This window comes from Caenorhabditis elegans, chromosome IV (genome assembly GCF_000002985.6).
Source record: "Caenorhabditis elegans chromosome IV".
Lineage (NCBI taxonomy): Eukaryota > Metazoa > Nematoda > Chromadorea > Rhabditida > Rhabditidae > Caenorhabditis > Caenorhabditis elegans.
This window is the reverse complement of record NC_003282.8, coordinates 7,445,359-7,466,556: the sequence shown is the minus strand read 5'-3', so window position 1 is coordinate 7,466,556 and position 21,198 is coordinate 7,445,359. Positions and strand designations below refer to the sequence as shown.

The 21,198-nt window shown below is 34.2% G+C and overlaps 6 protein-coding genes and 4 non-coding genes across 10 annotated transcripts; 4 read left to right on the top strand and 6 right to left on the bottom strand.

Annotated features, from left to right (window-relative positions):
- Positions 1–599: 599 nt before the first annotated feature.
- F13B6.3 (PA14 domain-containing protein) lies at positions 600–4,591 on the top strand. Its single transcript, NM_068792.7, has 9 exons — positions 600–806; positions 847–971; positions 1,126–1,250; positions 3,472–3,536; positions 3,581–3,678; positions 3,719–3,855; positions 3,908–4,062; positions 4,107–4,231; positions 4,273–4,591. Exons 1-9 carry the CDS (start codon positions 601–603, stop codon positions 4,542–4,544), a joined length of 1,308 nt encoding a protein of 435 aa, NP_501193.3. The 5' UTR covers position 600; the 3' UTR covers positions 4,545–4,591.
- A 1,541-nt stretch (positions 4,592–6,132) lies between these two features.
- On the top strand, positions 6,133–7,721 carry F13B6.2 (CUB_2 domain-containing protein). The gene is made up of 6 exons (NM_068791.5): positions 6,133–6,456; positions 6,501–6,869; positions 6,941–7,035; positions 7,084–7,208; positions 7,257–7,333; positions 7,377–7,721. Exons 1-6 carry the CDS (start codon positions 6,266–6,268, stop codon positions 7,594–7,596), a joined length of 1,077 nt encoding a protein of 358 aa, NP_501192.2. The 5' UTR covers positions 6,133–6,265; the 3' UTR covers positions 7,597–7,721.
- A 621-nt stretch (positions 7,722–8,342) lies between these two features.
- Positions 8,343–10,032, bottom strand: F13B6.1 (Peptidase A1 domain-containing protein). Its single transcript, NM_068790.2, has 5 exons — positions 9,899–10,032; positions 9,571–9,807; positions 9,133–9,477; positions 8,863–9,082; positions 8,343–8,809 (listed from the first exon to the last, which is right to left on the bottom strand). The coding sequence occupies exons 2-5, from the start codon at positions 9,762–9,764 to the stop codon at positions 8,522–8,524; spliced, it is 1,047 nt and encodes a 348-aa protein (NP_501191.1). The 5' UTR covers positions 9,765–9,807; positions 9,899–10,032; the 3' UTR covers positions 8,343–8,521.
- Positions 10,033–12,918: 2,886 nt separating this feature from the next.
- On the bottom strand, positions 12,919–13,060 carry B0496.16. Its single transcript, NR_056201.1, has one exon. It is a non-coding gene; the product is annotated as an Unclassified non-coding RNA B0496.16 (non-coding RNA).
- Positions 12,990–13,133, top strand: B0496.18. The gene has a single exon (NR_056200.1). It is a non-coding gene; the product is annotated as an Unclassified non-coding RNA B0496.18 (non-coding RNA).
- A 1,653-nt stretch (positions 13,134–14,786) lies between these two features.
- On the bottom strand, positions 14,787–14,931 carry B0496.14. The gene has a single exon (NR_056199.1). It is a non-coding gene; the product is annotated as an Unclassified non-coding RNA B0496.14 (non-coding RNA).
- A 180-nt stretch (positions 14,932–15,111) lies between these two features.
- tes-1 (uncharacterized protein) lies at positions 15,112–17,491 on the top strand. The gene is made up of 5 exons (NM_068789.6): positions 15,112–15,563; positions 15,663–15,800; positions 15,848–16,285; positions 16,328–16,486; positions 17,003–17,491. The coding sequence occupies exons 1-5, from the start codon at positions 15,114–15,116 to the stop codon at positions 17,213–17,215; spliced, it is 1,398 nt and encodes a 465-aa protein (NP_501190.1). The 5' UTR covers positions 15,112–15,113; the 3' UTR covers positions 17,216–17,491.
- On the bottom strand, positions 17,388–18,701 carry B0496.2 (BTB domain-containing protein; the record flags this gene model as incomplete). Its single annotated transcript, NM_068788.3, has 5 exons — positions 18,649–18,701; positions 18,120–18,601; positions 17,927–18,071; positions 17,729–17,880; positions 17,388–17,681 (listed from the first exon to the last, which is right to left on the bottom strand). The coding sequence occupies exons 2-5, from the start codon at positions 18,591–18,593 to the stop codon at positions 17,388–17,390; spliced, it is 1,065 nt and encodes a 354-aa protein (NP_501189.2). The 5' UTR covers positions 18,594–18,601; positions 18,649–18,701.
- A 389-nt stretch (positions 18,702–19,090) lies between these two features.
- B0496.1 (BTB domain-containing protein) lies at positions 19,091–20,262 on the bottom strand. Its single transcript, NM_068787.3, has 5 exons — positions 20,224–20,262; positions 19,706–20,175; positions 19,516–19,660; positions 19,318–19,469; positions 19,091–19,272 (listed from the first exon to the last, which is right to left on the bottom strand). Exons 2-5 carry the CDS (start codon positions 20,165–20,167, stop codon positions 19,138–19,140), a joined length of 894 nt encoding a protein of 297 aa, NP_501188.1. The 5' UTR covers positions 20,168–20,175; positions 20,224–20,262; the 3' UTR covers positions 19,091–19,137.
- Positions 20,263–21,052: 790 nt separating this feature from the next.
- Positions 21,053–21,188, bottom strand: B0496.13. Its single transcript, NR_056198.1, has one exon. It is a non-coding gene; the product is annotated as an Unclassified non-coding RNA B0496.13 (non-coding RNA).
- Between the last annotated feature and the right edge of the window lie 10 nt (positions 21,189–21,198).

Sequence of the window (21,198 nt, the reverse complement as noted above, 5' to 3'; positions counted from 1 at the left end):
TTAAATAGGTAGGATGGAAACAGTCAATTTTACAACCCGCGAGATTCCAATGTTTGACTACCTTCCTATTTGAATTCTCTGACAACGTGAATAGAACAATGAGCAGTGAGACAAAAGTTGCGTTTCATTCTTTAAAAATGTTTCCAAATAAAGAAAGAAACGCATATTTTGAACGTATTTTTGAAACTTATGAATATGTTTCTTGAGCTTCATGGATTTTGGCTACAAAATCATTTTTGACGTATTGTTCTCTAGTTCTTCCGAAAGCACATTTTATCAAAAAGGGAAATAATGCTGGTTTTCATTGTTTATTCTTGAATAGTTAAATACACATTATTCATTGTTTGAGATTTAGTTATTCTTTCTCTTAATGTAATAAAAATGAAACAATAAAACGAAAATGTATAAAATAAGTACTTCAAGGATGTTAGTCATTTATTTCCCCTACAATAATCTTTTTTTAAGCAATAAAAAAAAGACAAAGAAAGATGATCTCATCGTTGTGCTCAGTTCATGCTTAAAAGGCATAAAAAGTGTTCGATGTATCATTTTTCAAAGGCATTTGTTACTAGTTACCGGTCATATTTTAGCTTTTTCAGGATGCTAATATTTCTTCTTTTCCTGGATATTGTGTCAATTGTATCACCTAAATTGTTAGATTTAAGTGATGCACTGGATTCAAAAGATGAAACAGGAAAAAAGACGGGTACAGGATTTGAACAATTCTTTGGAATTCCCCTGGGAAGCGATGCAGCACAATTCGAGAAATATGGAGTTTATGACCCAAAATCAACTCGACAACAACTGTAAGAAACACTTTCTAAAACCATTTATTAGAATATTCAGAAAATGGCCTACAAAAGAAAGCATAAACGGAACCAGCCTGGATGCATCAAAAGAATACAGAATAGCTTTTGAAAAAGACAACAAACCAATATCTCAAAAAGGAAAAGTTTACTTCGCGAAGAATGGTGATTTCTGATTATTTTAAAATACAAGTCTGAATTAAGATTCATTTTGAAAAGTTCAAAACGACTATACACATAGTTACTCGAAATACATGTAAAAAATATTAAATCTCATCTCAAACAATTTTAATTGCTTATTATACTATCATGAGTTTAGATACTGTGGATGTATATTTGTGCATAAAGGAAGCCTACATGGTCGAGCTAGTGAAGGACAGATTTGCCGTGTTATTTTCCAAGTCACCGTCAGGGTCCACTATTACAAACATCACTGTAGATGCAGTAAGTTATTTTTACTCGGCAAATAGCCGCAACTTATCCACCAACTTAAGCAACTTTAGAAATGCCAAGCGCAGAAGTTGCTAAAATTTGGTAAAAACGTTGCTAAAGTTGGGGAAGAAGTTGCTAAAGACAGATTAAAAGTTGCGAGAATATAATATTGGTAGAAAAGTTGCTAATGTTGGCGGATAAGTTGCGGAAGGGTAAAGTTGGCGCTTAAGTTGCCAAAGTTGGTGAATAAGTTGCGACGAATTGCCGAGTACTTAAAGTTGCAGTCAAGGGTGTCGGTTTTTCGATTTTTTCAGAAAATCGAAAAACGAAAAATTTTCGATTTTTCGTTTTTTCAAAGTCGAAAAATTTTTCGATTTTCTGAAAAAAAAATCGAAAAATCGAAAAATCGAAAAAATTTTCGATTTTTGAAATAAACTCACAAAACAGCTGAATTTTTTATTTTTGAACCTTTTCGTTGTAGGAGGTTGTAAATATCTATTCAAAAAAGGTTCCCACAGGGAAGGATAACTATAACAGGAGGTATCGTACGTGTTGATACCTTCTTAATAGAGCTAATATTTGAATATGTAGGTCATTGGGTTGTAAAAATGTGTCTCTTTATGGGTGGGGTGGCGATATTTTGGCAGCTAAATGTATCTCACAAGAGGTTTTCTTCGAATAAAAAAAAATGTTATCAAAACAGAAAAAAACGATTCATTTCATTTTTCGATTTTTCGAAAAAAAAATAATCGAAAAATCGAACATTTTTTCGATTTTTCGATTTTTCGATTTTCACTGAAAAAAATCGAAAAATCGAAAAATGACACCCTTGGTTGCAGTATCGTCAGTTGAAATTCAGTTTAAATACACCTATAATTGTTCAACACAATCGATTATCGTAATACGACGATTCAACAATTTTCAGTTTTGGTATGCCACCAAGCTGTCCAAAATTGAGTTTTTTAAGCATTGCTGCAGTTTGGACCAGGGCTGTGCAGGTGGTATAACATAATAATTTAACTCTGAGTAATTGTTACTTTTAGACTGAAAATTAAAATATTTTAAATTTGTTTGAAAAGTGTTTATATGAGATTTGGACATATTAGCAATATATAAGCGATTTCAATCTAATTATCATCGGATCATACTCTACCTTGAATATCAAACAATCTCAAATAAAGGCACTGCTCAAATTTTAATCTTGTTCGAAAATTTTAGGTATTAGGGTGAGAAAAAGTTATGTCCTTTTGTGTTCCCATTTTTTCTAAACTTTTATATGGTAGTTTTAAAAACCGTGATTTATGAAATGTTTGCCTATATAGATGACAACCATATCCAGACTGTTCTAACTTCACATTCTAAAGATTTTTTGTAACATTATCATTTTTGGTTTTTCCAATGGGTTCCTGATTGCGAGCTTTACATACTGGAAAACTGAAGAGTGATTTACAAAAAAATTTTATGATGCTGGCAGCTCATCCTGTTCACAACTGTAATTAGCTGAAAAATGTTGATTTTTTTCTTATGAAAAATAATTCCATTTTTTGAAATTGTTTTTTGGACGCTTTTAGCTAGAAGAAATAATAAATTCATAAAAACACTTATAAATATAATTTGAAATTGAAAATAGCCAAGTAAAACAAAAATTACATCAATTACGAAACTAATTTTTTTTCGCTAATTTCAGCTATTAACAGAAAAAATTGTCAAGAAGTGACATAATCCGTTTAATTATTATATTTTTTCGTAAAACACAAATCTTTTTTGTAATATTTTTTTGTAATAGGTTGAAGGAGACAGTTGAAGGCCAATCGGAAAAAATCAAAACTAATTATTAAAAAAAAACCTTTTTTTTTTCTAAAATTTCAACAAATTATTAGACATGAAAATTTAAAATTCACATCAAAATTTTTAAAAGCGGCGAGAAGCGACGGCAAAGGCAGGCCGGCGATAGGCGCCGGCACCGCGTCTCTCTCACATGGAGCCTTAACACAAGTACCGATTAATCTAATAAAGGCTGGTATATATATATTTTTTAATAAATGCGCATTTTGAATTATTGAAACATTGTAATATTAAATGTATATGAATTCGTTTTGACTAATTGTAAGCGTTCCGGGGGGCGTAAGGTATTTTAAACAATACCCGCGTGGAAGGTTTAGTTTTGATGCTGTAAATAAAACGTTGTACTATGATTAAACGAACTCATTCTATTCATCACTCTTTTTTTCAGGATACGGTATTCAGCATTTATGCAGGTACACCGGACGATGATAACGAACTTCTTTACACATATAAGTAATCTTGCTTTCATATTTAAAACTGAAACTTACTTCTTGTAGTGAGAAGGCGAGAATCAATGCTATTTATATCCAAGAGGAGGTATTTTATATTGTGAGCAATGGAACGAAGTTTAAGTTTTGGGTTTCAGACGGCGGAGGTTAGAAACTCTTTGAAATCTAATCATAACTTTTTTGCAGTGTCTCCACTTGAGAAAATATTCGGTAATATTGGACTCGTAATGACACCTCAATACCCTGCAATGCCTGATAAAATTTACCTGAATACGCCAATAACAGTGATCCCACAAGCTGTGGACAGAGCTGTCAACGTAAAGGTTATCCTACTTATTTGAATTTATAAAAATGTATATTTTCTTTAAATTTTAGTTAACTGGTCAATTAGCTGCTGAGACAGTTACCACAACTACAGAGACCCCGACTACAGTGACCACGACTACATCGGGCTCGTCTTCATTTCTACAGCTAGACGCAAGTATTCCTTCTGTTGGTAGTATCAAAATAACGGCAGGACCGAACAAATGGTAAGATAATAACTACAAGAAAAAACGAATTCATATAAATTTAGTACCATTCCAACAATTTCAACCACCGAGCTTACCGGTGACTGTGACATAATTCTTCCTGCAAATTCTACCAGTTTTCAAGTTGAATCAACAAAATCGGCCTATGTAATCCTGTTTGATATCGAAGGTTTGTTTCTTTAACTGCTAACTATCAATCAACTTTTTCAGACCTTCCAGTAACAACATCTTCACCTGCTACTACTCCGAAACCTACAGCAAAGCCCACAACAGCACCCGAATGTACATGCCCACCAACCACGTTCCCAACAACAAGAGCTCCAAATACCGCGTGCCCTCCTGTATCCACTTGTCCTCCAGTTGTGACATGCCCAGCTTCGTGCATAACCACGACCACTGAAATTCCAACTACCACTGACGGAGCGGCCACTGTATTTGCAGTCTCTTCGTTTACAATTTTATGCGCTTATTACTTGCTATAAACTGAGACGTTGAAGAATAACTGTCGATAAATTACTTGAAAATTTCGAAACATGTTTTGTTCTCTATTTGCTTACCTCAAAACTACATACTTGTGTGTAGCTGTATACTCGGCATTTTGCCACAGAGTTCCCTCGCCCCTCGCACTTCTACAGAGTTCATACAGAGTTCAGATCTTTCTGTGGAAGTGCGAGAGAACTCTGTGGCAAAATGTCGAGTATGTATAGGGTGGGGAATAAATATAGCGCCGCAATTTTGCACGACCTTTGACGCCTGTGGAACCATTTTCGTGGCGCGTACTTTGATTTTTTTTATTCATTATTTTGTTTTTAACTATTCCTGAAAGTTTCAGCCATTTATATAAACTTTGCAGGAAATGGTGGCTGATTCTCCATTCCGAACTTCAATTGTGGAATATTCGAAGAGCGGAATGACTTTTCCGGAGATCGTAAGAAGCTCGGTGTCGGAATTCTGTGATTAATCAAACTTTGATCCGGTTCAGAGAGCTTCGGACTTTGATGGAAAAAACACGACTTGGTCATCCGGTGTCTGTGACGACTCCTTCAGTCGTCAAAGCCGTCCGAGAGTAAATATGGAGAGATCCGGAAAGAAGCATGAGAAAGATATCAACGGAGTTTGGGATGAGCCCAAAATCAATGAGAATTGTTGTCAGAAACATGCTTCGTATGATTCTTTATCAATTTCAAATGAGTGCCTTCATTACAGACCGTAACAAGGAGTTACGTTTGAAGAAAGCAAAAATTCACTTGAGTGGCACGAAGAGTGGCACGCTTTTGAAGACACTATTTTAAAATGAAAAATATTCATTGTAGAGGCCAAAAAGAACGGTCAGAACGGACAGATTTTAGCCCTCGAGTATGAAATTGCTTAAAAGAAAAAAAATCCTTAATAAAATTTCTCACTCTGCCGCAGTGATGGATTCGGCGGAATCTGCTCCGATGGTAAGACATCACTGGTTTTTGACGATGTAGGAGCCAAAATCGACAAGGAATACTAAATCCAGAAGATTTTTGTGCCGGAAGTGTTGCCCTGGTCTAAATCCCACTTCGCAAACCGTGATTGGGCGTCACAGCAGGACGATGCGCTTGCCCATCGAGCAAATACTACTGATCAGTGATTTAAGACGAATTTCCCGGGTTTCATCACGAAAGATCAACGGCCTGCTTCCAGCCGAGATGAATTCCCTGAAGATAGCCTTGACAGCTGCATGGGACAATCTAGACGTCAACTACCTCCGTGCCGTCGTCGACTCACACCCGAAGGGACTTTGGCCGTTATCAAATCAAAAGGAGGGATATTTCAAAACTGTTATTGATATGTTTTTGTAATTGCTTAATAAACATTCTGGTAGATTTTTATGAAAAAATCTTTCGATTTGAAGTTTTTACACCGTCCTGAATGCGGCGCTATATTTATTCCCCACCCTGTATATGAAACCTCTGCTGATTAAACTTGCTAAAGTTCCAGATAATTGTTGTAAAAGTCAGCATAACATATGGAAGTCAGAAATCTACGAAATCATACCACAATCTAATACAGTTCTTATTATCATCAATTCCCCTTTCAAACTTTCAATCTGTGAGCGAACTGACTCACAGACAAGCAAACGCCGCAAAGTTTGACTATAAAATTGGTATTTTTATCGGCGAAATAATTTCAGACAGATTCTTTCCGTGCTTTTCCTTTTTTGTAACGATTTGTCATGCAAACCTTGGTTATTTTTTGCATAAGCATATTATTAGTTTTAGTTAATTCTAAGATTCATATTCTGGACAGTAAAATAACAGAAATTCCTGTAAAAAGTGGATCAAGACTCTATTTTCTTACTAATGGAAATGAAGCTGATTTAAAACAAATTACAGTGAAGGCAGCTGGAAGTAATATTAATTCTAAGTGAGTATTTAATTAGAACTTCATCATTATATACTAATTTCCAGTGCATATTCATATTCTATACCTTCAATTGATGGATCACTAAACCCACTTCAATTTTCTGTAGCTGATACAGTAATCTTAACAAAACCAGAAGGAAACCAAGCATCGTTATCTATTTATCATGACGGAATTTCTCAAGATTTGAATGTTTTCCCAGTTTTCGAGAAAAGTTTAATTCAATTTAAAAGTGGAAGGAATGTATTTTTTCAAGTTGATGCTCCCAATGGGAAAATAATGACTATTACAAATTTGAAGATTGATCATCAAAACGATGGATTTTTGAGAGCATATTCAGGATCTCCAGCTCAACAAAATGGTGAACAGGCAAATCCACTACCTTATCAATTTTTCAATAGTGAGCTTTATGATAAGTGAGTTTTTTTTAGATGCACCTGTCATTGAATGTTCACCAAACCTTTCAATAATGTTTATTAAATTTCAGTGTGAACTTCTATCAGCAGTTGGATCTTCCAATTGATACTTTTACGATGGACCCAATTTCAACCGGAGTCAGCTACACTGTTGGGTTTGGACAAGGTAATTCTAGTTTTGCAAAATATAAAAGTCATCAGTTTTTTATTTCAGCAACTACAACCCTTCAATCTGCTGGGCTTGTTATGACTTCAGGATTTCCATATTCAATGAAACAGACTGACGTAACCTATAACGTTAATCGTGTTGGAAATCAAGATGTATCGTTAACAATGAATGTGCGTAGGCAGTTTGATTTAATAGCAACTTTTATTTTTTATTTTTAGCCTCTCTTCAATAGGTATGAATCATACGACACAAATATTATTGTGAAGTTTGCATCTGGAACAGAGCAAGGAAGCTCGTAAGTAATGATATTTAAAATAATATTTCATAAACTTATCCAGGTTTCCATCTGGTTTGAATGGAAAAATGGTAGCATCAAGTAGTATAAATAGTGTAGAAATTAGTTCAATCGGTTCATTTGCTATCCAGTATCATTTAAATACAACAACCACAAATTTGGAGGCTACAACAAATCAACCATTAATAACTACTACGAAATCTACAAATGTCATTCATTCTGGTATTTCATGTTTTGTATTGTTTATATTTAATTTCATTTAGCTCATGAAAAAACGAGAATGTACGGCCAAATGAATTACAGTGCACCCTTTTTACTTGTTCTTTTTCTGATGTTTACAATCAAGAAATCACACATTTTCATTAATTACAATAATAAAAATCGGACTAAAACGACGAATTTTAAAATTTACCGGATCTGCTAACCTTACTGTAGGAGTACTGTAGGATTACTGTGGATCCGACAATCCTTCAGTACTCATAAGACGGTCTGGTAATAACACACTTACTATTAGTTGAAGTTTTTAAACATTTTTAGAAATGGTAGAATAACAATTTTAGAATTTTCTCATTAAATTTCTAAATGAAGAAAAATATTTGATTTCATTTTGTCCATCAAAATCGGGCAAAATGAGATGACAAGTTTAATTCACTATCAGTTAAATATAGGGTTACTATTTATTTATTTAGCAGCATTCAATTAATCAAATTCTTTTTTGCTTGTTGAGTAATAATATAAAACATTTGAAATAAATAAACTTTTTGCTACATACGTGGCAAGAGAATTATGTCATTCATAAAAGCATGAAAACATTTGATTGAACACTTTTTTCCGGTATTTTTGACGAGTTTCAGAAAACCCGATATGTTCACATATTTAGATTGGGCCCACCTTTCTTAATTTTAATAGTAAGTTTTTTGTAACTTCATTGGGAGCACATAAATATTTGAACAATTTTTTGATTACAACTCAAATCAAAAGTAAATCAATAAAAATAAACCGAGTTTTTCTATTTGTTTTTGCCAGAGCGACTATGTACAGTCAACAATTAAGTTTTCTATTCTTCAAATATTTGGAAATGTCTTTCAAAACTAATGACATTTTACAATTTTATTATAGCGAACGACCATAACCCGTTATGAAATATTCAAATACAAAAAGAAACAATAGTTACAGGGTTTCAAAAAATTAAAATCTCAAGACGGCGGCCACAAGAAGAGATGCAATAATCTGTGGAATGCTGGAAGTTTTGGTGGTTGATTCGACTGGAGATGGAGATGTGATTGAAGTATCTCTCAAGAAATACTGAATTGAATATGGTCCATCAGCTTCCACAACAATTCGACTCATTGGACTGTTTGATGTGTAATTTGCATCAGCATTAGAGAACATTGGGAAAACGGTTGGATCTTGTGTAGCTGGGGTCATGAAGACAGTGATGTTTCCAGCGTAAACATGGGTTTTGTCAACTCTTGGCTAAAAAAGTAATTGTTAAAATACCTTGGAAAGATAATCGACAGACAACTTACAATGAAAATCGAATCAACATTGACACCCTTTGAATTATTAAGATCATAGTCATTGGTTCCAAAGGTTCCAGTTGGGAATGAATCAGTCATCAAAAGTCCAGATGATCCTATCGTAATTCCCTTTCTAGCTGCATATGTGATTTCATATTTTATATCAGCACTGTTAGACGTGAAATGGAACATGTCCATTGGAAGCTCAAGTTGATCATAGTTGGTCAATCTGAAAAACCAAATTTAATTAAAAGCCTCAAAGGAAAATGATTTTCTCACCCTTCAATAGAATCACTGTCAAAGAATTGAACCATGTCTTTCGAGTCGGGTAATCCCACGAATCCATTAAGTACTTGATTTTTACCAATCACTACGTTCTGAGCGACTGGGATTTTTCCTGCTGGAGAGCTCATTTTAAAGAAAACATTTGTTCCTTGTTTGAAGCTGATTGAACTGTTTTCCAAGATTGGGAAAACATTGAGATTTGGTGTAATAGAATCAATGTAAAGCCATCCAGTAGCATCGTTGGTTCCAGTTACCTCAACACTCAGTAAATCGGAATTTTGACTTGGAATCAATGGCGTCAAGGATCCATCAGCTTGTGGAACAGATAATGTGTAGGCACTGCAAAAATTATATAATGTTTTTTAGATTGAAGGATAAAATTTGACTTGAAAGGTATTGAGTCAACACTTGTAAAACGCAACAGAAACCTACTTAGCATTGGATCCCAAGTCGGTTTTGATTGTGATTCTTTGAAGAACATCTTGAGGGCTATTAGAAACAATATAGATCCTTGATGTAGTATTCACTCTATACGCTGCTCCATTAGCATCAGCAGAGCTCAATGGTACAATAGTAAGAGCTGAACTTGCAGCAAATGCAAGAGCAAAAACAATGAAAGAAAGCATGAAGACAACGCTTGTCAAGAATCGGAGAATTTCAGGAACGAGTCTGAAATATTGCGGTCAGAATAAATATTTATACAACTTGTAACGGTGATAAATGAGTTCAAAATGAGATAACAGAGGAGGGTGACACCCACCAAATTTACAGCGAATGAAAATGAATAAGTCACTTAGAGGTTATGGGGTACGGAAATGAATTGGGTAAGAAAAAGGAATACCGACAATTGGGTTGGGATGGTTGTGGTGGTGGACACTCGTGTATTTGCATTTTCTCTTTTGTGTCGTCGAAGTGACTCAGGACGCACCTGGCGCCGGTTCGCAATTTGAGCAGGTGTGAACGATCGCGCGTTTTTTGGAGAAAATGAGAACGGAATGGTCATTCTGGTGGTTGTTGGAGGGAGAAAGCTAGATTTCAACAGATGGAAACAAATTGAAAAGAAACGAAGAAAAAATGAGGGAATAAAGGAGAGAACGAAAGCTGTAAAATGGTCATTTGTCCTAGATAGAATTTAATAGTAAAGAGATTGTGTCAAGAATATAAAACTGGTGAGGTTCAAAATGAACACATTCCAAACCATACTAAATGCAGTGATATGTACCAATTTTCCGGGATATTTAAATTGAATTGAATTTATTTAACTTTCTAGAAATAAAATTTATTACCAGTAAAATTCAGTTTAAAAGTTAAATAGACTTATGACTTGATATGTCATATTGCAAAGTAGAAGAAACAACTTTTTAAAAAAGTAAAAAAAAAATTACCCATCTACTGGAATAAACAAAAATTAAACGTAATTACTACCGATTTAGATGCTCTAAAATGATATAACTAAAATGATACATGTAATAAAAAGAGAATTTGATAACATTTGTGATGTTTTCCAAACCGTATAGGACAACTTTGGGCGGTTTAAACGAATCTAAAAGAAATGAAGGATCCTCCAAATGTGTGTACATACCTAAACGAAGCATGAAGTACAAATAGAATAAATTAGCATCATAGAGACATTATCAACGAGTTCCATTCCATTTACACGATATGTTTACTTGGTCGTGAATTCTGCGAATTCCGAAATTTATCTGTATAAAAACTTTGAAATTCTAAGAGACCTGCAAGAAGAAACTGGAAACATCAACAAAAAAAATTACGCCGAACTTCGACAGGCTCTCACGAAAAATGTGCACCCACGCAGGAGACTGTTTTGTGTTATAGACTGCAACAGTTAACTGTGAATTCAAGGAAAATATTTCAAAATTCTCTCCAAATCGTTGGAATAAAAATGTATGACGTCACAAACAGGATGGAAGTTTCCTGCGATGTTCCACGTCAAATCTCGTAGAGTCCGACACATGTTTTTCCGGAGACTGCAATAGCTTCATTGAACTTTTTCAATAAAAAATGTACACATAACACCTTGTAAGAATGCATAAATAAACTTGGAAGTATATTTGTAAAACAAAAAAGGTGCACACATACACACACCTATTCATTCCCTCCATAGCTAGTTCATATTGTTCTACATACCCGTATTGTTTCTACTTCCGTCACCTTTACGACCTCACTCTCTCTTTCCATACCCTCACTTGCCTCATCAACCGTGTCAATTAAGGTGGTCCATTCTATCTGTTCACACATATGTTGCCACTTCACACCTACTCTCATTTACCTCGTCTTCTCTTATTTCATTTTCACATATCTCGAATACGTCTGTCACCAGATGACTACCCTTATCATATGTTCGCATCTTCATCGCCTTCTCTTCCGAATTCGAACACACTCGGCTTTCGAGGTCACTATGATCCGGTAAACATTGCATAATTGAATATTCACTGACCTAACTTTCGGTTTTCAATTGTCATATCACTAGATACGCTTTCAATAAGCATTGGAAATTTTTTTTTGAATTTTTTTGTTAATTTTGGTATCTCAGAATCAAATTCGTTACCTTCAAAGTGAATCTAGCCGTGTGACGATCAAAAATCAAATGAATGTTGTTCTTATTCTAAACTTTTTGTTCATTATCGATTTACCCATTTCCCATTTTTGAAAAATTTCTTATGTGTGAAATAAAAACTAATTTTTGACACATAAAAAAAAATCAAGTATAAGCAAGACTTACGTGTTTATAAAAACAGTGACCTTGTAATATAATATCAGAGAAAGCAGACTTTTACCAGCTGCCTACTACTTTTTGTCAGAGCATGTTGCAATGCCTATGCTGTAAATTTTTCAGACTGTATGTTTTACACAAATGCCATTGTAAAAATAAAGTTTTTTCATTGAAGTTATTAAATAAATCAACTCTCGAATCTAAAATGGGTGTGTTAAAATTTTATTGAAATATCATATTACCTTTATTAGTTTTGCACGTCATTGCTCATTTTTGGGAGCTCAAAGATCGGTTATCTTTTGTGTTGTCTTGCCAACTGTGAAAATAATTGTTTCACTGTCACCTATATAATAGTTTTTAAATTACAGTTAAAAAATTGGAACTAATTAATTTAACTGAGCTGCACATTGTAAAAGTGTGAAAAATTCAATACAAATAGAAGAATCGTGGTAGCTTCCTGAGTTTTGATACCCCAAATTTGATTAGGGACAATATTTTTTAGCTTTGCTAACATGACATTCAAAGGATGTATCCATCTTCAAATAACTTCAAATGCTAATCCAAAGCTGACATTTTCAAAATCCTAGTACATATTAGTCAAAGAGTTCACCACTGCTTGCTCATTCAATGACATCTTATTCTTTTTCCAATTCATTCACTTCTTGTCACTCTCAGACCAATTCCCTAATGCATCCCACCTCCTTCACGTCAACCAATTTCGTTCTCAAATCGAATCCGAAAAATTGCTTCTTCTTCTTCTCTTACATCCTTCCATTTCTTTTGCACGAAAATTTAGAATTGGAATTTGGAAGACGAATTCCGTTTTTCTTGGCTCTAGAAAGACGCAGACACCAAAAGCGTCTATAATGTTGGGGCTCGCGCGGCGAGAGCTCCGCTTCAATGCAGTAGTTTTAGTGCGTTTGGGAGAAAATAGGAAGACGTCAGAACATCATCCTTGTATGTTTCTTCTGGGCAATTGAGCACGTTTCCGTTAGTTTCATTGCTGCACCCATTCTTTTCTCTCCTTTTTCCTCTTTTTACGACAATCAAACATTTCCTCTATTCACCTAATCCGAATTGAATCGGTGTCACTGTCTGTTGACTCTTCGGACTTGTCCAAAAGCTTCGTCTGCTTTCGTTTTTTTTTCTCGTTTTCTTCCAACTTCTTGCAAAAACCTTACTTTTGTGTTCGATTCCCATGAGGAGAAGCGAGAAAAGACAAAAAAAAACGGAGGGAGAGTGAATTATAGCAAGAAACAGAATTCTCTTTTGTTTCTTCTCAGCTCTTTTCTCCTTTTTTGTTTCTCTGCGTGCTTGAGCTCGGATTAGGAGACACTCGTATTGCATTTCGAGGTCAAAATGAGTTTTTGTCAAGAGTAAGACGAGATAGGGAGTGAGTGACATGACCCTTTTGACGCCCTCCATATGTTTATATTTCTTCTGTCATACACTGCAATACTTTTTTCTAATTTTTTTCGCGGGTTTCCATGGGTTGTTTATAATTTATTGTGACTAGAAACATATATGAATTCTTTAATGAATTTTTCAAATTAAAAATTTTGATATTATATCTCGCAGTTTTTTTTTAGAGATTAAGGTTACTCACGTCATTTCAAAAAAGGAGCTATTTGCTGCTCCCTTCTAATTGAATAATTCATTTCCACTTTCCAAAATCTATCTACTTAACCCTTTCTTTTCCATTCTATCTCACTTATTTCTACCCACTCAACTAGTACTATTCCATTACTTTTACGATCTGGAACTGCTAAGTTGTTGTGGCGACGTCCATTTTCTTCCAAAACCTCATTTTCATGAATTCGTAATCTTCGTTTGTCTCTTTGGGTTCAGTGCCTTCATTTTCCGTTGCATGCGACGTTGAGTACGTCCAAGTTCGAATCGTTAATTACTTTTTGCCGCCTTTTCCAATTCTTCTCACTCCTTTTTCTTTCTTCACTATTTCTTAATCAGCTCACTTTTCAATTTACTGCGTCTCTTCATCTTACATGCTTTTACTCAACTACAAGTATTCTCCCAATCCATACAAGGCCCCAGGTGCCAGTGCAGCAAGCTTTTGCATATATTAGTTGGCGATAAGGGAGAATGTTTCAAGTTTAGAGAGTGTTAGAGTTGAAGAGACGAAGACACAGTCACATATATCCATTTTTTGGAAGAACAGAGGACGCTCGAACGGCGTCATTACTCCCCCTTTTTCTGGTTTTTTTGGTCAGCGAGATGTCTCATGTGTTCCGTTTCCTTTTTCTCAAAGTCTAGAAACAAGTTTTTTCTGGTAAATGCGGTGATTTTTTAAAATGACGTGAAAACTTGAAGGATTACCAATAAGTAGACAGTCATGATCATGTTAGCCAATATAGAGATTAGTGCGAAAGGATTTGAAGAGGGATACCTGTTATTGTTTGCATTTCAAATTCTATTGATTCTAATTCCTAGATATTGTATATTTCAGTATTCATAGAAGTCAAGTCAAGTGTGTAGAACAAGTTTTTAGTTTTCGATATATATTTTATGTCCATAATCTGAACTTGTGCAGGTAAAAATTTTTTTGTGTAATTTTATTTTAGTTTACTTCTCAAAATACAATTATTGAATTTCAATGAGAAATGTTTCTATAAAATGTTTCATTTGATGTTTCTTACCTATTTTAAAATGACACCTGCCACTTTGTATGACTCATTTGTTTTATTGAAAATCCATTCATTCACATTCCATTCACACACCTCCACTGCATTATCGAAATATTTCTTATCAACCGGAAACACCCATTTTCCCGGTTTAATTATTTTGAATGCTTTTTATTTTAAGAACCATGAACCGAACAGATGTTTTTTTTCGAAATTTCACACAAATTTTCTTGTTTGCCTTTGCTTTGGTGCTCACACATATGAAAACTCTCACACGCACATATATAGACAAAATCAATGTTTGCTCCATTCATCGAAATTGTATTTTTATTGCCATCTCCGTCGTTCTCACTCTATGCTTTATAGATGCAACATTTTGTTTCAACTTCAATATTTTCAACATTTTATCAAATTTTATGGCTATACTAAAGCAATAAAAAGGTGTTGAGAAGCTTGAGGTTGTTAGAAAAAGACAAAGACTGATCCAATAAATTATTAATTTATTCCTCTTCCCTTTGCACAATTTTTCTCACTTTACTACGAATTTCTGATTTTTTAGTACTTGCAAACAATAAAGCGTTAAATGCCAATTAATTTCAGTAATGACCGACGTCACGTCTCCCGTTGTGGACGAGAAGCCGTGCTTCGGAGCGAATCCTCAAATTTTCAAGCTGGGACTCGGAAAGCAACACATTCTTGCACACGATATTGGCCAGGGCTCACAATGCAGAAATTTACCGACTTGTAGATGCGAAGGACTTGATCTACATTTTTGGAGGAAAATGTGCAAAAATTGTGGATGTCGAATGGATGAGCATGATGTCGTTTTGCCGAATGAATTTGATCACGCACAAATTGTAATTGGACGGTTATTTGGAGCACGAGAACATTTCGAAAAAGTGCTCACGAAACCGGGAATGTATAAACCAAATGAACAAAATGAAACGAAAGAAAACAATATGATGTCAACAAGATCTCAGCCAACAGCAGTTTATAATTATAAAATGGCATCAAGTGATTCAGAATCAGAAAGAGGAGGTTCTAACAATAAGGTTAGTTATTTTAGTTCAACTTTATTCTGACTTATGAAAATAAGTTTTGATACTAATTAAAAAAATATGAGATATAATTTAAATTTTAAAATTTTTCAGGAAAACGTCCAGTATGCGTGGGCACCACTTCCAGACAAAAACCTAGTTTCTCGATACATGAAAGCCCTTCCAGAAGACGAGCGGCCCCTTGTTGGCTCAAAAGGAGAACAGAACAGAAAGTCAAGACTACAGTTCCAGGTATACCAGTTTTAGAGTCTAAAACATTTGAATTTGTATAATTTCAGCTCCCGCTTTATGATTGTAATGTTGAAGATGCGCGATTTGTGGAAGAAAAAGATGTGAAAACTCTTCAAAACTTTGTGGAAAATGTTCGAAATAATGTGATTGGAGTTGGAAGAGTCGTAGAAATCGGAAAAGATTCTGATAATTATGGAGACAATGAGAATACAAATGAGTTTGAAAAGTCAATGACTGCCGCATTGAAAGGATTAAAAATTGGAGAAACAGATTGCAAGGATTGTAATGAAATGATGGAAACTGGTGATATTGGGGTAGAATGTCATCATCATTCAACAACTGATACATATCATCCGAATTGTTTCCGTTGTGAAACATGTCGTCAATTATTGGTTGACAATATTTATTTCTTCTACAAAAATAAATATTACTGTGGTAGACATTATGCTGATCAACTTTATCCAAGATGTGCGGGATGTGATGAGGTACTTTGTAGTTTTGATATTTTTTTTAAATTCATGTTTCAGCTCATCTTCGCCAACGAGTACACATTTGCCGAAGAGAAATCATGGCATTTTGATCATTTTGCCTGTTATAAGTGTGATTTTAAATTAGGAGGATCGAGGTATATGACAAGAGATGAAAATCCATTCTGCTTGGATTGTTATCTCAAACATTTCGCAAAGGTGAGCATTTTAAACTAAAAAACAAATGGGTTCAAAAATGGAGTAGTTCAATTTTTATTACTCGAATGAACTCAAAATGGTGTTAAACAACCAATTTTCTTACTTCCTTATTAAAATTTCTCTATTTTTTTTGGTAGTTCGAAATTTCGTTTAAAATGTTAAATTTAAATGTAAGCCTTTGTTTTTTCCAACTACTTGTGGCAGTTGTGAAGACCCAATTTCGGTAATTTTTTTATTTATGCCTATCGATACTCGAACAATTTGGCAAAACTGGAGATTCCAGCCAAATTTGGCCTATATTTATCGATTTTTAGAATCGCCATAAACAATTTTAAAGGAATTTTCAAAGAGATCCCATTCAGATATTGGATTTTTTGTGGAAATTTGTTAGTCTTTTACAGAATTATATAAAATTTATAGAATATTTTATAGCAAAGAATTTTATAGAATTTTATAGAACACCTTCAAGCTGTTTTTACTAAAACTCTTTTTGTGTGGATTGGAAAATAATTTCAGACCTGCGACACGTGTCAATCAAAAATCGGACCCGACGAGAAGCGTCTAAACTACAATGAAACTCACTGGCACGCCGAGGAACGATGTTTTCAATGTGTTCAGTGTAAGATGAACTTAATCGGAAAGAAATTCATGCTCAAAAACCATAAACTATTGTGCTCATCCCAGTGTAAAGCTAATTATAATTCAGCGAATCCGGATGATCAGTTGTAATTTTTATTAAAATTTTTTCCTCAGATTATACTTGATTCTTTGTAGTCTACTCAATTCATGTCATTCCCATTTCTCAACCATTATACTAAAATTTAGCTTTCGCGCTTTTTAGTTCTGATGATTTTATTTCCTCGTGTATATTTCTCTGTTTTGTGCGGGACTCTTCTTTTTTTCATGCGCTTCCTGTTGATTTTTTTTGCGCAGACGAAGCATAATTTGATGTATTCTGAAATTTAAAATAATCTTGAAAAATAAATAGTTTATTTATTTTATAAATCTTATTTTGATATAATAACTCTGCCATTGATAAGACACCATAAAGTGTGTTTTCAGATTCGTCATCATCAGCATAGTCATTCTCCATTTCCAGAACAAATTCAAACATTGCTGCACGAGTCCAAGAGCTATAGTCGTTTCCATCGAGTAAATCATAAACATTGCATGTATCGTTGTAGAGGATGTCTTCCTGAAGCTCAAGTAATGTAAAAATGTATACAGTCAAGTAAAACTAACAAGAAGAGATCTCATCTTGAATTTATCCGCCAGTTTGACATTTTTAAGGGAAGAATCTTGGCACTTGCAACGTTCTCTGATGAGAAGTTGCTCGTATTTTGTGAGAACCGACTCCATTTTCCATTTCGAAGCTAGATCCAGAACTTCTTCAACTGGAAATTCAGGAAATTGGGATTCAGTGTCTAGTTGTAAGTTTACCAATTTCTCGTTCCATTTTATAAGGAGGATGAAGAAAATTCATCAATTTTTCCATAGCAGCAAAGGACTCAGATGGAATTATAATGTGAGCTTTCTTGTCGTTTTGCAGTTTTTGTTTAAGAATCGGGGAATTCAAAGCAAGTATCTAAAAAAATAGTTATGTGTATTTGAATCATCACTTGAGTTAACTTACTCCAGAATTGGCATACATCATTTTCTTTCCATCTTCTGATCGAATCAGGGCATCCAGCCAACTGTTCTTCTTTTCAAAATCGATGAACTTGTCGACCGCAACTCCAACGGATGACTTTCGAGTAATTTTCAGATTAACTTTATTGTATCTGCATCCCTGATCAATTGGATCAAAAACCATAATTTTCAATTTTGGAGTAAACTCAATTTCCTTATTGATATTGATAACTGGAGTCTGACCTTCCCCAGTAAACTGAAGCTCCACCTGAGCCAAGAATTTCCAACGGGACCGGTTTTTCTCTTCACAGTTAATTTCAAATCTCCCTTCAGCTGTGCACGAAATCGTCCAGAATCCTGTCCAGTGGAGCCCAAGAATGTCACAAATGGAAATTTGAACTTTTTTTCCAATTTCTGAATCTTCTGGTAGTTTGAAAAGCTTGGTCACTGTCTGAGTTTTCATCGAAATATTATTCATTTTGATTTCTGAAAAGTTGTAAAGCTTGTGAAACTATTTAAAAAATTGAATTTACCTGTGGTATTCTTGATCAAAATCACTTATTTGCTGGCAATAATATTGTGAAATAAATTTTGTTTCAGTAAATTTATTTTTTTTCTCGAGTTCCATTTTTCTTTCACGTAATTCATAAAAATTTCACAGTTTCAAAAAGAGATTCATGCTCAAAAACCATAAACTATTATGCTCATCCCAGTGTAAAGCTAATCCTGATGATCAGTTGTAATTTTTATTAAAACTTTTTTCCCCAGATTATATTTGAATCTTTATAGTCTACTGAATTCATGTCATTCCAATTTCTTGACTCTTATTCAGTTTCGGCGTTTTTAGTTTTGATGTTTTTATTTCCTCGTGTATAAATATTTATTTGTGCGGGACTCTTCTCTCTTCTGTGCGTTTACTTTTTTTTTTGCGCAGGCGAATCGTATTTGATGTATTGTGAAACTTCAAAAAATCTTGAAAAATGAAGTTTATTTATTTTATAAATCTGAATTCAATCGAGTGTTCAGTTTTCATGAATTGTGTTCTCATCTTCATCATTAACAATAAATTCGAACATTGCTGCACGAGTCCAAGAGCTATAATCATTTCCATCAAGTAAAGCAAAAACATCAGTTTCTCCGTCATTTATAATTTCTTCCTGTAACACATATATATTTACGATAATAAAATTTGTAGAACTTACAAGAAGGGATGCCATCTTGAACTTTTCCGCCAATTTGACATCTTGAATTGAAGATCGTTGGCAGTGACAACGTGTTTTGATGAGAAATTGCTCATACTTTGTGATAACCGACTTCATTTCCCATTTTGAGGCTAGATCCAGAACTTGTTCAACTGAAAATTCAAATGATTGTAGTTTTGTGGTTAATTGTAAACTTACCATTTTCCCGTTCCATTTTGAAAGGAGGATGAAGAAAGTTCATTAGTTTTTTCATTGAAACAAAGGATTCAAATGGCATTATAATTTCAGCTAACTTGTTGTTTTCCAGTTTTTGCTTAAGAATCGGGGAATTCAAAGCAAGTATCTAAAAGTAACTTATGTAACTGAAACACAACTCAATTTAACTTACTCCAGAATTGGCATATATCATTTTCTTTCCATCTTCAGATCGAATCAGGACATCCAACCACTTGCTCTTCTTTTCAAAATCAATGAAATCTTCGATTGCAATTCCAAAAGATGACTTTCGAGTAATTTTCAGTTTCACCTGATTGTATCTTCGATCAATAGATTTAATCATGATCGTATTAACATTTGGAGAGAACTCAATTTCGTTTTTGATGTTGATAACCTTCCCTTCCCCAGTAAACTGAAGGTCCATCTGAGCCAAGAATTTCCAACGAAACAGACTTTCCTTCTCACATCTTATTTCAAATTTTCCGTTAGCTGTGTTCAGAACCGTCCAGAATCCAGTCAAGTGGAGTCCAAGAATGTTACAAATGGGAATTTCAACTTCTTCCCCGACTTTTGAGTCTTCTGGAAGTTTCAAAAGCTTGCTCGCTGTCGGAATTTTCATCGTAATATCGTTCATTTTGATTTCTGAAAAATTTCCAGGGAAAACTATAACCCTTTAAAAGTTGAATTTACATGTGATACTTTTGATCCAAATCACTTTGTTTGTTGCCAGAAATATTGTGAAATACATTTTGTTAGAGTGAATTTCTTAAAACCACGATTTAAATTTTTCTTCCACGTATTTCATATGAATTTCACTTTTTTTCCAGTTCACGTTCTTTCACAAAATTACAGTTCAAATTTTCAAAAATCTTCGAATTCTTTCAACACACTTTCTCCGCAATCCATCAACATTCCATTTGTTTCCCTTTCTATTAATTTCCAAATTTCCGCCTGCTTTTCAAATTTCCATCGGAAATTCAATCAAAAAGACAATTGATACAAATCTCAAAGACCTAAAGCCCCGACTTCCATTTTGAATGAGGTCAATTTCTTTGATTGACAGAATTTTTTAAAATAAAAAGGGCTGAAGTGAGAGAATGAAAAATCGTTCAAATTTGGGTTAAGAAGGTCTCCTCTGTCCACTTTCATTTTCGAATCTATTCATCTCATTTGCATTTGTTTTCTTCCTCATTCGTACCGGTCTCCGGTATATTGTCTTGTGTTTTTTGATTCATTTCATGACTCATTTCAACATATTTTTTGTGAGAACCGTCGTTTCTGTCTATTCCTTAAGACACCCACAAAATAAACAAATAAACCATTTGGTTTCGTTCTTTTTTCCAACTTTTCTCTGTTCCTGTCCACTATTAACTTTCGAAGTCTCGACTTTCGTGTAGTCGATTCTGTCCGCAAAAGGAGTTAATCAAAGTTCCGCAAATAAATTTTCAGATTAAAATGTTTCCATTATTCTCTCTCTTTTTATCTCACTTTACCTCTAACTCTAAGTTTAGCTCGTTTTGTTTCTGTGACTCATTTCTTTTCTCTCCTCCTCCCACTCAGCTGTTTCATTCAAAATTTCCGAAAAAAGTTCAGTGATAAGTGATAGGCGTGCATGTCTTAACCATCATATAAATACTTCTATCTATTGACATTTCTTCGGTACTT

What these genes read in the sequence shown, in the direction of transcription:
- F13B6.3 (NM_068792.7), top strand. Translation starts at nt 601, where the DNA reads ATGCTAATATTTCTTCTTTTCCTGGATATTGTGTCAATTGTATCACCT. An exon ending in AGTTTACTTCGCGAAGAATG is followed by an intron (nt 972 to 1,125) that starts GTGATTTCTGAT and finishes TCATGAGTTTAG; the next exon opens with ATACTGTGGATGTATATTTG. An exon ending in GAACTTCTTTACACATATAA is followed by an intron (nt 3,537 to 3,580) that starts GTAATCTTGCTT and finishes TACTTCTTGTAG; the next exon opens with TGAGAAGGCGAGAATCAATG.
- F13B6.1 (NM_068790.2), bottom strand. Translation starts at nt 9,764, where the DNA reads ATGCTTTCTTTCATTGTTTTTGCTCTTGCATTTGCTGCAAGTTCAGCT. An exon ending in GACTTGGGATCCAATGCTAA is followed by an intron (nt 9,478 to 9,570) that starts GTAGGTTTCTGT and finishes TAATTTTTGCAG; the next exon opens with TGCCTACACATTATCTGTTC. An exon ending in ATGTTGATTCGATTTTCATT is followed by an intron (nt 8,810 to 8,862) that starts GTAAGTTGTCTG and finishes TTACTTTTTTAG; the next exon opens with CCAAGAGTTGACAAAACCCA.
- B0496.1 (NM_068787.3), bottom strand. Translation starts at nt 20,167, where the DNA reads ATGAACGATATTACGATGAAAATTCCGACAGCGAGCAAGCTTTTGAAA. An exon ending in TGATATATGCCAATTCTGGA is followed by an intron (nt 19,661 to 19,705) that starts GTAAGTTAAATT and finishes AGTTACTTTTAG; the next exon opens with ATACTTGCTTTGAATTCCCC. An exon ending in CAAAATGGAACGGGAAAATG is followed by an intron (nt 19,470 to 19,515) that starts GTAAGTTTACAA and finishes TTGAATTTTCAG; the next exon opens with TTGAACAAGTTCTGGATCTA.
- tes-1 (NM_068789.6), top strand. Translation starts at nt 15,114, where the DNA reads ATGACCGACGTCACGTCTCCCGTTGTGGACGAGAAGCCGTGCTTCGGA. An exon ending in AGTCAAGACTACAGTTCCAG is followed by an intron (nt 15,801 to 15,847) that starts GTATACCAGTTT and finishes GTATAATTTCAG; the next exon opens with CTCCCGCTTTATGATTGTAA. An exon ending in GATGTGCGGGATGTGATGAG is followed by an intron (nt 16,286 to 16,327) that starts GTACTTTGTAGT and finishes TTCATGTTTCAG; the next exon opens with CTCATCTTCGCCAACGAGTA.
- F13B6.2 (NM_068791.5), top strand. Translation starts at nt 6,266, where the DNA reads ATGCAAACCTTGGTTATTTTTTGCATAAGCATATTATTAGTTTTAGTT. An exon ending in GGAAGTAATATTAATTCTAA is followed by an intron (nt 6,457 to 6,500) that starts GTGAGTATTTAA and finishes ACTAATTTCCAG; the next exon opens with TGCATATTCATATTCTATAC. An exon ending in ATGTATCGTTAACAATGAAT is followed by an intron (nt 7,209 to 7,256) that starts GTGCGTAGGCAG and finishes TTTTATTTTTAG; the next exon opens with CCTCTCTTCAATAGGTATGA.